Genomic DNA, 15,030 nt, shown 5'->3' on the forward strand with positions numbered 1-15,030 from the left:
GGGGGGGGGTTAACAAATTCCTATGCCCCACAATTAACCTAAAGATGTGTTTAAAATAAAAGCACATATTCTACTCATGCAAAAACACCAGGCAGGCCCCACAAATAACCCAGAGATGCCCTCCCACCAGATGTCAAAGAGAAAAACAACTACCAGACTTTTAGAAGACACCTGAAGGCAGCCCTGTTTCGGGAAGCTTTTAACGTTTAACAGACTATTGTATTTTAATATTTTGTTGGAAGCCGCCCAGAGTGGCTGGGGAAACCCAGACAGATGGGCGGGGTATAAATAATAAATTATTATTATTATTATTTTAAATAAAAGGGCCGATTAAAAAAAACACGCCGATTCCTGGACCATCCACAGGCTGGATTTAGAAGGCAATTGGGCAGGATCCGGCCCCCAGGCCTTAGTTTGCCTACCCATGCCATACGCAATACACATCAGGTGTGAAGTGGGTAAGGTTGGCACTTCAAAGGAACAAGGAGGAGCCAAGAGTGGTTCCCCAATGGTCCCTTTGCTGGAGCAAGGCGTGTCCCCACCTGCCCAACAGCTGATGGGTGCTCAAGGAGGGGGACGTGGTTTCCATTCAAAGCCACTGTTGTGTACTGAGTTGAATAGGATCCAAAATGCAGCAGTCTGATTGGCCCTAGAACAATAGGATCCAGAATGCAGCAGTCTGATTGGCCCTAGAACAATAGGATTCAGAATGCAGCAGTCTGATTGGCCCTAGAACAATAGGATCCAGAATGCAGCAGTCTGATTGGTCCTAGAACAATAGGATCCAGAATGCAGCAGTCTGATTGGTCCACAGGAGCCACCCAATCCAGCTCCAGGTGGAAGTGAATCCGCAACCTGATTGGCCTACAAGAGAATCCCGGAATTAGCCAATCACGTGTGGCCCATTGTGTAAATAATGTATATAAAGCAGACATTCTGTGGGAACTTCCATTCCTCCTCACCACTATGAGCTGAATAAAGAGCATGAAATCCACTCTTGACTCAGAGTATATTTCAGCCACTTCTCTCAGAATTGCTCTCTGAAGCCACCTTGCAGGAGACTGGCCACTTCCCCATAGCACTTCACCAAGCGTTCCACTCCATTGTATTATGCAACGAAAAGTATTGTTATCGTATACCGTGGATGCCGTGCCACTAATTTGCAACGTGTGCAAAGATAAGTATACATCATTGCTCTTTGCTGTAACTGTTATGTTTCTTATGGAACAAAATATAAACAAGCTGTGTAACCAGAAGAGGCCCCCTTTATGCAAGAAAGGAACTGGGCTGTTAGTGGTGGGAGCTGTTGCAGGAATTTATGTATAGGTTGGGGGGGGGTTGCACCTCCAGCAGATATCATGCACATGCAGCCCACTACCAAAATCAGCACAATCACTTTTGTGACTTTTGTGATTTGTCCCTCAAAACACTTCATCACAGTTTCTTCCTATCTATTCAAAGGGCCTTTTCTGCATGATACCAAATGTAACAATTCACTGATAAATGTATCTATGCACTGGCTCACAGGGAAAACTTCAGAAATTCATATAGACATGTGAGCTCAGCTACTCAGCTGAGTGATAATTCCCGGCATCCTGATACCTGAGTGCCAGACAGGTAGCCATTCCAGAAATGGCTAACAAACCCAGATGAAGACAAAAGGGTGTGATTAACTTGGCCGGGAAACAGGGAAATGTAAATATCTCTTTTGTTACACTTGATGGGTGTTTGGTGGAGGACAAGAACCATAGGGCAGGGTCCAGGATGCTCAGATTACTGCCACCAGACCTCCCCTTTCATGATGTAACCATGATGTATTAGTGATGCCGTTTGGGGGGGGGGGTTGTAACATGGGGATTAGCAGCTAATAAAAGTTTGGGGCTCTTTTGTTCGGGGCTTCCATCTTGTTCCACCTTGTGGCAGGTAGGAGTCCTGTTGCGACAGTCTTCAATAAAGACCAAGCCTACTGGCTGCTGTTTTGCTCTGGTATGCCTGGCTGGTGTCCTTGTTTTTGTCCAAGGGAGCCCTCAGATTTCTCCATTAACAGAGCTCTCTCTGGAACACCTTTCCAATGCACAGCTGCAATTTATTTTGCCTTTTCGCCATCAAATGAAGACCTTCCTTTAAAAGCAGATCTCTCCCCCCCCCCCAGTCTGTGGTTTTTGGTTAGCTCTGAAATACTTTTTCACCTAGAGAATGGTTTTTAATTTATATATATATATACACAGAACTGTATTCCCCCTCCCAATTTTTATTTAAGATTTTCAGATTATAGCATTTCAATAATTTTACAGTCATTTTAACATTTCGAAACTTGGCTTCCTTCCCCCTCTTTCTGCGGTTCCTTAAATTTATTTTCGATATCTTCTGTATATCCAAATTAACTCAAATTGTTCATTTATTCATCTACTTTAAATATATACTCTTATTGAAACTGCAGGTTATTACAGCAACCCTGCCAATGTTCTTATCTGTTTACAATTTATCTGTAGATACTCAATAAACCATTTCCATTCCATGGAACTGTATTTCACTGATCGTACATATGGAATTGTGTTTTTTTGTAAGGAAATGTTCATGTTGCTGATGTTTTTCCTTTTTTTACTGTATGTTTCGGGATGTTTTAATGGCAGGTGCTTCAGAAACAGAACACTTTTGCCTGTTTGTTTGTCTCTCCCTCCTTTTCGCCTTCATTAGGTGACCCTGCATTCCAGGAGGGAGAAACACACTCTCTCCACAATTAAACGTCAGCTACTAACCTTGTACACCTATGTGCTCATTGCCCTGAGCAAATTCACTACTTTTGTGGCGGTTAATATATGCAATTTACAACCCCCTCAACAACTTCTTCTTTTTTTTTAACACCCCCACAAGGACTGCCCTCCACAATCTACAAAAGCATGCTATTAGTCAGCCAGACACTAGCCAAGCCATGAAATTTCTGAATGATTAACTACTGGCTCCCAGCTAAGGTGAGGAAAAACGTATCTTTTTAAGGTGGCCCTAGCTATCCAAGTCCCCTCTAATTATCCCCTTGGCGTGCAGAAGTAGATTTTCACCGGTGTGCACATTTTTCAAACCCTAGAGGGAAGGACAATTTTACATTTCAGTAGCATATGTCGAAAGCAACCATGAATACAGTTCTTAGCATGGCCTTTAGGGTATTTGATGCAGCAATTCTTGCTGAAGCTAACAAGCTCTGAGTCGGGTCAGTTTTGACTACATGGGCGACTGCTCGGAAGCCCCATGGCAGCAGAGAAATGCCTTTTATCTATGTATATACTTACAAAATGCACTTTCATAAAGGAAAACTTTAAAAAACAAAACAAAACTCCAACCAACAACAATTTTAGAATGTCAGTCGAAGTTGGTTAGCAAACTAAGTTGATGGATTATGCCAAAATGGCAAAGCTGACTGGGAAGATCAGGAACCAAGAGGACAAAAACTTCAAAAAAGAATGGGAAAATTTATTTAGGAGACCAATGCAAGCAGATGAAAACATTACCAGGGTTTTAATCTCACTTGTAATGTAACAAACATTATGGACAATATGGAGTGATATAAAATATAGACTATGAAATAATATGCAGTTCTAAATGTTGGCAATAGGACCCATGGCGGGGGTAGGGGTGGGGAAGTCTCGAGATTCAGAGTAATCTCTACATATGGATATGCATTTTGGTTGTTAATGTTTTATATTTGTAAAATCAAATAAAAATGTTTTCAAAAAATAAATAATAATAAAGGTGTACCTATGTAACTTGGGTGGGGAAAAAGCTGGTTAGCAAAGAATCTCAAGGTTGAAAGGCCGACCTGAATAATGTTTTTTAGAAGGTGTCTGAAAACCAGCAGTGACAACTCCTGTTGAACCTCTACGGGCAAGGAGTTCCACAGGACAGGGCCTACCGCACTACAGGGTTCGGCCCCTGATATGGGACAGCTGAAACTCAGGGTTGTGTGGGACCACTAAAGGTAAAGGGACCCCTGACCATTAGGTCCAGTTGTGGCCGACTCTGGGGTTGCGGTGCTCATCTCGCTTTATTGGCCGAGGGAGCCGGCATACAGCTTCCAGGTCATGTGGCCAGCATGATTAAGCAGCTTCTGGCGAACCAGAGCAGCGCATGGAAATGCCGTTTACCTTCCCGCCGGAACGGTACCTATTTATCTACTTGCACTTTGATGTGCTTTCGAACTGCTAGGTTGGCAGAGCAAATGGGCGCTCACCCCGTTGCGGGGATTCGAACCGCCGACCTTCTGATCAGCAAGTCCTAGGCTCTGTGGTTTAACCCACAGCACCACCCGTGTCCCTTGTGGGACCACTGGAGGCACCCTATCAGACAGGGCTAGTCCAGGACCTTTTGCTACGTTTTCCTGGCCTGTGCATTCGATGGCAGTGCTCTGAGTACCACTGGTTACAACCCCTAGCCTCTGCACCGCCACCGTGGAAACCCACTGAGTTCCTTCCTCCTACAAGGCAACCCGTCGATCGCCACCATCTCCTCCTCTTCCTCCCGACTTAATGCTGATACAGTTCATTATCTTATGAAACAAATTGCTTCAAGTGAAGTGTGACATTAGCATGTGCGTGATTCTCCAGTTGCCGGCGCTATTAAAGTTTAAGATGCAATTAGAACAGAGGGTAGAAAATAGCTTTTGCCGAATATTTCGCAGGCCATTAGTTTGAAGGATTTTCCACACAATTTATCCCTGACATTTAAAAGTAGGAGGGCTAAGGGGGGGGGGGAAGAAATCCACGTGAGGGACCTTTGCCGTTTTGATAAATGCAGTGTATGTCAAACCAGGAGCAGCCGCGGCCAGCAATTTAATATGCTCCATCGGTTGATGGTCTTGTTCAAAACCTGACTGTGCCCAATCAGTGCAAATCACCCCATTAGTAGAGGAGTTTGTCTTGCATTATTATGCACATGCAGAATTTCAAGATCCTAGCTCTCATTGAGGAAGGCCTCCTAACTTTCCAGGCTGGAGCAGTTAAAGACCAAACATTCCTCATCTTTTCCTCCCCGCCCCCATTAGTTGAAGTTCTGGCACAGGCATAGGCAAACTCGGCCCTCCAGATGTTTTGGGACTACAACTCCCATCATCCCTAGCTAACAAGACCAGTGGTCAGGGATGATGGGAGTTGTAGTCCCAAAACATCTGGAGGGCTGAGTTTGCCTATGCCTGTCCTGGCATGTCTTCCAAGAGAACTGCAGGCCCTCCAAGTGTACCTATTTTCCAGTGACATTCCCTGATTTACAGAAGCTGATTTGATCCTAGAATGCCCTGCTTTTCCTTTCATCGGATAAATGTTGGAGGGTATGGAGTTGTCCAACCCCCAAGCCGTCTGAAGGCAGCCCTGTATAGGGAATTTTTTAAATGTTTAATTGTGTTTCTATATATCTTGGAAGCTACCCAGAGTGGCTGGGGCAAGCCAGTCAGATGGGTGGGGTATAAATAAAACAACAACTACAACAATAGAATCATAGAATTGTATTGTTGGAAGGGACCCTAAGGATCATCTAGTCCAACCCCCTGCAGTGCAGGAATATGCAGCTGTCCCACATGGGGATCGAACCTGCAACCTTGGCATTATAAGCACCACACCCTAACCAACTGAGCTATCCAGGTTTATAATAATAATAATTGAATAGGAATCCCTATTTTCATTGGAGAAATGTTGGAGCATATGGAACTGGAGCTTGTTGAAAAGCTAAACATCCCACAGGAGAGTTCAGCCATGTCCACCTGACAAACGTGGCCCACAATGGGAGAGGGAGGTAGCAATCTGGTCTGCCAGTCTCCCCACCACTGTCATACAATAATTTGGGACTGTAACAAAATGTTGCTGCGTGCAGTGATTCAAATCAGTGCACCAGCCAGCCGTCCGATCTTTCAGCTACTCCATTCCATTCCCCATCAATGAGCATTCGGGGCCCATTGAGCATGTTCGCTCCTCACTGGGCTGGGGTGGTTTTATGTGTTTGTGTAGTGGTTGGGTCCCCCCCCCCATTTTTAAAGAAAAAAATATTTGTGCAATCTATACAAAAATAGCACAACAGGGACAACATCAGCCAGCGCACAGGTTTTGTGGTGTAGAGGGAAGACACATTTGTAAGGTGGCAGGATCCTTCTTTAAATGTATTGCACAGGTGGGGTCCAACAACACTGAACTGAACCGATAAAGGAAGGAACATGAGGTGACCATTGTTGTGCTCACCTAGAAAGCCTTCTTCATCCACTATGATGGTATAGTCCTCTGGCGTCTCTGTTAAACTGAAGAACTTGCACCTGAAATAGAGGAGGGGGGGGCTGCTTTAAGCATCTGGCTGAACCATGAAACCCTAAGCATGCTTATGGAACACATTTCAGAGGCCAACACAACAGCAACAACACAAGAACATCTCTTTGAGTGATAAAGCTGGGAGCCGCAGAGAGAGACATGCCTTGCTCTGTGCCAAACCTAAGCTAGACTTTGGGGCTTCTCTGGAAACAAACGCAGAAGCAAGATCTGTCGAGGTGCTTCTGGTGTGACTCCCTCTAGCTCAGGGGCAGGCAACCTAAGGCCTGGGGGCCGGATGGGGCCCAATTGCCTTCTCAATCCGTCCTGCTGGACGGTCCGGGAATTAGTGTGTTTTTACATAAGTAGAATGTGTCCTTTTATTTAAAATGCATCTCTGGGTTATTTGTAGTGCCCGCCTGGTGTTTTTACATGAGTAGAATGTGTGCTTTTATTTAAAATGCATCTCTGGGTTATTTGTGGGGCACAGTAATGCGTTCATTCCCCCCCCCCCACAAAAAAATATAGTCCGGCCCCCCACATGGCCCGAGGAATGGTGGCCTGGCCCCCTGTTGAAGAAGGTTGCTGACCCCTGCTCTTACCTATGCTCCGGTTGTATATATACCTTCTGGAAAGAAGGTACAGGGTTATAAAGACGAGGACTAGCCGCCTGAGAAACAGTTTCTATTCAAATGCGATTTTGGTTTTAAACGCAGTGTAAGGTAGTCTCTGTGGGAGTATATTGTATTTAATTATGGGGTATCATAGTTTTTAGGGGGTTAACCAGGCTGGGATAGCAGGCTTGTTGGTTTTTGAATGTCTGATGTAGATTTTTTCAATTTCGTTGTTCTGTATGGGACAATGATAATAAAGATCATCGTATCGTATATGTAAATAACTAAAGATACCATACTCTCCATTGGCCTTCATTCTAAGGAAATCAAACTCTGGAAGAGGGTTTGGAACCCCTGGAGTCTCCCACCACTTGGGGATTGGGGCGGCATGTAACACAGAGTTTTAACCTTTTTTTTTTAACCCTGGGCATCCAGAAAAGAGGCCTTTGAAGATGATCTCAAGGTCAAGAATGGGAAGAGGCCATTCTTCAGGGAACCCAATCTCCAAAAGGCATTAAAAATGTCAAATCCAGCCAGGAACAGGCAAGGAACCAACACAGATGATGTTGCTCTGATATATAGCATGCATCCTGATACGAGGAATTGTGTGTTCCCTTTTCCAGATTATACTGCTAGTGCTTTTGTCCATTTGTTGCATTGTGGAACAGAGGCTTTTTGACCGATACTCTGGCGTGTCGCGCTAAATGGCAGTCGCACCAGTGGGCATGGTGAGATACAACAAGAGATGACATTGGACAGAGCCCAGAACCAGACTGAAGCTGGTGCAGTCGCTTAAACATTGGCAAGATATGGTTCCAACCTCCTGGTCCCAAACAGCAAGTCCCCTGCTACATTTTGAATTTGCTGTAGTCAGTGAATGGCTTTTTTTTTTAAGGCTTTGCACACAACACATTTGGGACAGTCTAATCTGGAGTTTACCAGAGCATGGATAAATATTAGCTCAGAGAAGCTCAGCTCGGAGTTAGCAGGGTTAGGGAATCTGCTGACGAACCACATAGACGCTGTTCAGGCGTTCTGTCTGAAAGGGGATTTCCCAACACAAGTGGAGAGCAGAGATGGCGCAGTGGGGTGTGCCTCACTCCCACCCCAATGTCCCCCACATGAGCCAGCCCTGACCAGGCCATGCTCAGCCTCCCTGGATTTAGTAGGAAGGTCTGAAGTGGTCACCTCAATGTGGTCATGAGGTTGCCAACTGCAGAAAAAGTGGCTGGGCTCATGAGGCACATTTAATGCCCTATAATGCCAACAAAGGTCCGTATAGTTAAAGCTATGGTTTTCCCAGTAGTGATGTATGGAAGTGAGAGCTGGACCAAAAAGAAGGCTGGTCGCCGAAGAATTGATGCTTTCGAATTATGGTGCTGAAGGAGAGTCTTGAGAGTCCCATGGACTGCAAGAAGATCAAACCTCTCCATTCTTAAGGAAATCAGCCCTGAGTGCTCACTGGAAGGACAGATCGGGAAACTGAGGCTCCAATACTTTGGTCACCTCATGAGAACAGAAGACTCCCTGGAAAAGACCCTGATGCTGGGAAAGACAGAGGGCACAGGGAGAAGGGGATGACAGAGGACGAGATGGTTGGACAGTGTTCTCGAAGCTACCAGCATGAGTTTGACCAAACTGCGGGAGGCAGTGGAAGACAGGAGTGCTTGGCGTGCTCTGGTCCATGGGGTACAAAGAGTCGGACACGACTAAACGACTAAACAACTAAACAACAACAATGCCACTTTAAAACTGTCATGGTGTCACAGAACCACAGCACTGTAGGTTTGGAAGGGATTCCCTTTCCACCTTGCATCACCCAGCCTGGACACTGAAGTCCAGCTTGTGGACCCCTCCTTGCGAGAAGTGAAGTTACAGGGAACCAGGCAGAGGGCTTTCTCAATAGTGGCGCCCGCCCTGTGGAACGCCCTCCCGTCAGATGTCAAGGAAACAAACCACTACCTGACTTTTAGAAGACATCTGAAGGCAGCCCTGTAACGGGAAGTTTTTAATGTTTGATATTTTACTGTGTTTGATCTTTTAATTTGTTGGAAGCTGCCCAGAGTGGCTGGGGCAAACCCAGTCAGATGGGTGGCCCATAACATACCCTCCAACATTTCTCCAATGAAAATAGGGATGTCCCATTCCACAATGATAATTGCACTGTTTATACCCCACACGTCTTACTGGGTTGCCCCAGCCACTCTGGGCAGCTTCCAACATATATAAAAACATTAAACGTTAAAAGAACCTTCCCTTTAGAGGAAGGTCATTGGTATGTGGAAGGTGATAGGAAAAGAATTTACTGCTTGAGGGTTGCAATATCAAAGGTCCGCTCCTTTTTCCTATTTGTAGAATTTGGAACTCTGCATGACATAGTGAGAAGCCACGATGCCCCTCTGCGCCCCTCCTGCTTTACCACTGGACGGATCCTGGAAAAAGGGGTTGGCCGGAGCCTTGACTAAGAACACCCCACACAGGAACAGGTTGTTGCTGGTCTTACTTTTGTATCCTTAGCCACTGACCTAAGTTAACTGCACCCCAAAAATCCAGACTACCACCTGAAGAACAACAGACCTTTACAGTAGTACTGAAGGCCATCAAGAGAGGGGTGAGACAAGCCTCGCTTGGCAGGGATTTCCACAACTTAGGGGCGGCCACAGAAAAGACACCTGCACCTGCCACTCTTCCAACAGCTTGCTTATTTTGTGTTGCTGTTGCAGGTGCAACTGAGACACATATTTTGGGTATTGTTTGGCTTTGTTTTTATATGCAGTTGTACCTCGGACGTCAAATGCCTTGCAAGTCAAAGGTTTTGGCTCCTGAACTCGAACGTCCGACGCAGGTTCCGCCGGTTCTGATTGGCTGCAGGAGTTTCCTGCAGCCAATTGGAAGCTGCAGCTTGGTTTTGGAAGTCGAACGGACTTCAGGAACAGATTTTGTTCGACTTCCGAGGTATGACTAAAACAGCCATCCACTTTGGAAAGCCATTTTATGGCGGGTGGGCCAAGGAAAATGGCACACAAACCATTCTTCGAATCAAATGAATATTCCTGTGTCAACAAGAAATCTGTCCAGGAACAACCCACCCAGGGCTAAATGATCACCCTGACAAGTGTTTCCAAGCAAATTCCAAATTTCCTTAGAAGTTACTGGACGCAGGAGATGTTTGGACTGGCTGGCGTGGAAGAGCAGGCATGTAATTAATACCGTGGCAGAGGAAACAGATCTGTATCTTGGAACAGCTGGGCGGCTCGCTTTTTGCAAACTTGGCACATTGAGGGGGAAGCAAGGCAGCCAACTGACTTAGCAATAAAAGAGAAAAGCCCCCCACCCCCAATGTCATCCGCAGAGGAGCCTGTAACCCAGTAGGCCGTGAATTCTCCTGAACGCACATCTCCCCTTCTAAATTACTCTTCCCTTCTGGAATTTTGCACGCAAGCCAGCCATGTGGTGGACGAGTGTGTGGAGATCCTCATGCACAGTGTGAGGTCTCCTGCTATGGGCAATCGGGTGTCCTCCCTCGACAGTCCTCCACAGCAACCTGCCGTCTGGACTGAGATGCATGAGGGACTGCCCTTGGAGGCTGCACCTGGTGCATAATACCTGAAGGAGTGTCTCTGCCTCCATCATTCTGCCCGCACACTGAGGTCCAGCTCCGAGGGCCTTCTGGCAGTTCCCTCGCTGCGAGAAGCCAAGTTACAGGGAACCAGGCAGAGGGCCTTCTCGGTAGTGGCACCCGCCCTGTGGAACGCACCCCCACCAGATGTCAAAGAGAACAACAACTACCAGACTTTTAGAAGACATTTGAAGGCAGCCCTCTTTAGGGAAGCTTTTAATGTTTAACAGACTACTGTATTTCAATACTTTGGTGGAAGCTGCCCAGAGTGGCTGGGGAAGCCCAGCCAGATGGGTGGGAGGGAGGGAAATAAATAAATAAATAAATAAATAAATAAATAAATAAATAAAATGCAGCTCCTGGGGTGGTAAATGGGGCAGTTCGATGGGACCATCATGCACCACCGGTCCTGAAGGCCTTGTGCCGGCTGCCAGTGAGTTACAATTTCCAGAGTGGTCAACTATCAGTTTGCCTTCCAAAGGAACTCTGGGAACTGAAGTCCAGTGAGGGGAATAGAAAGGCTTCCAATCAACTGTAAGCACCCTTGGCAAACTACAGTTCCCAGGATTCTCTGCGGGAGGCCCTGACTGTTTAAAGTGGCGTAATAGTGCTTTAAATGTACTGTGCAGATGGGCCACTGTAGATTTTTAAGCCCTGTTCCCCACAAAGAGCTACAGTTTCCAAAGTGGTTTAAACAATCAAGCCCAGGGAATACTGGGAACTCTAGTTCTGTGAAGGGAAATAAGCAACTGCTAACAACTCTTAGCACACTTATTGTACCACAGAGCTCAGGATTCCTTCGGGGAAATCATGACTGCTAGTGCTGTAACAGTGCTTTGGATATAAGGTATGGATGCAAGGTGTTACAAACTACAGCATAAAGCCCGAAATGGCTTAGCGTTGTAGAGTAGGAAGGGACCACAAGGGACAATGAAGCTGGATGTTGGAAGATTCAAGACAGGTAAAAGAAAGGACTTCTTCATGCAGTGCCTAGTTAAACTGTGGAACTCCCTCCCACAGTGGGAGGCAGTGATGGCCAACAACTTGCATGGCTTTAAAAGAGGACTGGGCAAATTCTTGCGAGGATTTTTAAAGGCAGGAAGGTTGACATGAGTGAAGGTAGTTCTTGGGTAAGAATGTTAAGCCTTCTCTGTACTTCTTACTGCATTGCTTTACGAGATAACTCAACCAATCGAGATTGAGCAGCTCCCTCATCCAGCTGCCTGCAGAATGTTGACCGAGTCTCTCAGAGTAGTCAATGGGGTGCCTTTCAGAGGTTAGTGGACTACAACTCCCATCATTCCTGATCACTGGCCGTGTTGGCTGGAGCTGATGGGACTTGTAGTCCACCTGGAAAGCATCCCTCCGGCTAAGCCTGTCCAAACAGAATTTGGTTTAAATCTGGCTTGCGATTCTGGCTTGATAAGGAGGAACAAATCAGGACATCTGGATCTCCCAAGAAGCTGGTTTGCTTCCTGGGTAGATGCTTTCCAACTCTGGCTTGGGTCAGCCAGAGTGCCAGAGCTGTGCACACCAGTTTTCTTAAGTTGGTGTTCTTGGTTTATCGCTACAAGTGAAGGTGGCCAAGAAGTGGCTGCTTCCATATGCAGTAGAAACTTACTTAATTAAGCCCCAGGGCTTGGAAGAGACACAGGTCCTACAGAGTAAAACTAAAAAGGAGCACAGTCCTGCGCATGTTTCACATAACTCAGAGGCAGCTCAAAACCAAGGAATGAACAAAATCAACCAAGCCTTACTGTTTGTATTTGAGAAGGTTCCAGGCTCTAAGCAACGTCCAAACCACCACACGGTTCACAGGAAGTTAAGCAGGGCATGCAAGTATGTATTACGGACTACATGAAAACAGTGCACAGCCGTGTGGGAGGCTGGAAAGTCCAATGGCCTGTAGGCTAATTTCAAAAACGCTCTGGAAGCTCTGGCAAGAATGACCTGTCATTTCCCCTTCTGGTTGCTGGGTGGGCGGGAAGAGGGAGGAAGGCAGAGGAAGAAGCAGGGAGAGGAGGAGGGGAAGTGACTGGTAGGGCAGAAGACAGGGAGATCTAGGATAGATTACCACACTCTGTTATACGTGGGGCTGCCTTTGAAGACTGTTTGGATACTTCAGCTGGTGCAGAATTCAGCAGCCAGGTTGCTCACTGAGGAAGGACTGTTTGAGCATATAAAGCCAATCCTGGCCTGACTGCCTTTCTGGGCCCAATTCAAAGTACCGGTTTTGACCTCTAAAGCCATAATAATAATAATAATAATAATAATAATAATAATAATAAGGCTGGAAGCAATGGGCAGCTTTGCCAATCCCATAAACAAACACAGTCCCTCCAGCAGCAAAACTCTGGGGGGAAAGCTTCCCACCCCCAACACAATGGCACAGCCAGCAATATTATATTAAATAATACCGTATCAATCAAATTACAACTCTTCTTAGAATCATAGAACTGTAGAGTTTGGAAGCGATCCTAGTACAGTATCATCTAGTCCAACCCCCTGCAATGCAGGAATATGCAGCTGTCCCATACGGGGATCGAACCTGCAAGCTTGGCATTATCAGCACCACGCTCTAACCAACTGAGCCACCTCAATTTCCACGCATCCCCTAAGCATAGAAATGCTCTACCTGTAGGCAGCCATGTCAACTACAACACGAGTGGCAGGAAGGCTCAGTTGAGCTGTTTAATGGAGATTTATCAATCCACTTGGAGAAGCAACCCTTGTGAAGCAAACTCTCCCCAAGGGTGGGGCTTGGGGAGGGAGGGAGTGGGGCAAGCTGTGGGAGGGGGGTGTGATGCTTGAGGGGGTGAGAGAGGTGCAAAGGAAAGTGGTTGGTTAGGTGTGTGGCAAGCAGCGGCGTAGCGTGGGTTGTCAGCACCCGGGGCAAGGCAAGTAATTTGCGCCCCCTAACCCTGGGCAAGGCAAGTAATTTGCGCCCCCTAATCCGGGGCAAGGCAAGTAATTTGCGCCCCCTAACCCCTAACCTGCCGTCGCTGCCAGCTTCTTCTTGCTGCTACCTGGTCTGGTCTGGTGTGGTTCTCTCCCGTGCTCAGCGCTGCACTGGGCGGCCGCTGCACTGTCCCTCCCCCAGATAGTCCCTCGCTCTCTCTCTGCACCGCACGCCTGGCACCCACCCCCTCCACAGTGGGCAGCGACCCAGCGGCTCGGATCGGATTCGCACAGCCAGCACTGCAGTGAGAGAGAGTGAGCCAGGTAGGGGCAGAGAGCTGCGAGTGCGAGCGCCCCCCCCAGATGTTGCGCCCGGTGCGGCCGGCCCCCCCTACACCCACCACGCTACGCCACTGGTGGCAAGGGCAAAGGAGTTTGTGGGGTTGATAAGTGAATCGGGCGATAGCCCTTAGTATTATGTACAGGGTGAGTCCTTTAAAAGTGGCCCCGTGGATACAGAGTACACATGTTCCACGGGGCCTCTTTTAAAAGACTCACTCTGTACAGTGGTACCTTGGGTTAAGAACTTAGTTCATTCTGGAGGTCCGTTCTTAACCTGAAACTGTACCACTTTAGCTAATGGGGCCTCCCGCTGCCACTGCGCAATTTCTGTTCTCATCCTGAGGTAAAGTTCTTAACCTGAGGTACTATTTCTGGGTTAGCGGAGTCTGTAACCTGAAGCGTCTGTAACCCGAGGTACCACTGTAGTTTCTAAGTGCATCACCATTAATAGCAATAATAATAATAATAATAATAATAATAATAATAATAATAATAATAATACACTGCACCCCCACCTGTTGTTGTCAATATTTTTTTTCTGGACTCCTTTTATATAATTAATTCATTTGTAACCAAAGATCAAGAAAACACAAATTTTAATAATAATAATAATGATAATAATAATGTCAAAATGATCACAAATGATTTAGCTGAGGTTCCCGCATTGCAGAAGGTTGGACTAGATGACCCTGGGGGTGTCCCTTCCAACTCTATGGTTCCATGATTATGGCTGAGTCTGGTTCTGAGAACCCAGTTCCACTCTCCTTCCACAGCCTGCTGGCAATCTGGGACTCTGGAAGCTCTTCAGATATTACCTCTATGTGACCCCCCCTCACCCCCCCCAATCCCAGTATGTCTTGGCCCTTTGACTCTCTCTTAATGGCCCTGTTTTTCAAGGGGAAGCAAGAACAGGCTGTGCAAAGCGATGTTTGTGTCTCTCTCGTTCTTAGCTCGAGAGTCCAGAGTAAACTTATTTGTGGCACAGCTTCTCGGGTCAATATGTGCAAAGTCTTGTGTAAAAGGAGTATTCGGCGCAGGTTAAGTGTGGGTTAGAGAGCAGAGGCAGGAAAGGTGGGAGGAGGTCATCGCAAAAGCTGGTCAAATATGTACTTTGCTTTATGCGCAAAAGAACCCCACAAAAAGGCGTTTCAAGGCAGAAAGCCGCAACCTTTGGCAGGAGGCACACTTGAGCGTTGTCAGCAGTCCTGCTGGACACTTGAGGCAGTTTACTGCCACCCCCCACCCCCCAATCAGCCGCCTTGTTTTCCCATTTTAAATG

At 46.7% G+C, this 15,030-nt stretch overlaps 2 protein-coding genes across 2 annotated transcripts in view; one reads left to right on the forward strand and one right to left on the reverse strand.

The window, feature by feature from the left end:
* Positions 1–15,030, forward strand: part of GTF2IRD1 (GTF2I repeat domain containing 1) — a 1,520,245-nt gene that overhangs the window by 232,862 nt on the left and 1,272,353 nt on the right. The window lies entirely within an intron of this gene.
* The window catches only part of CASTOR2 (cytosolic arginine sensor for mTORC1 subunit 2), a 47,567-nt gene that overhangs the window by 21,813 nt on the left and 10,724 nt on the right, over positions 1–15,030 (reverse strand). The window contains exon 2 of the mRNA XM_083479656.1: positions 6,219–6,289. Coding sequence (XP_083335782.1) covers positions 6,219–6,289 — 71 coding nt within the window. The remainder of the gene's footprint in view (positions 1–6,218; positions 6,290–15,030) is intronic.

This window comes from Podarcis liolepis, assembly GCF_965112155.1.
Source record: "Podarcis liolepis genome assembly, chromosome: 16".
Taxonomy (NCBI): Eukaryota; Metazoa; Chordata; class Lepidosauria; order Squamata; family Lacertidae; genus Podarcis; species Podarcis liolepis.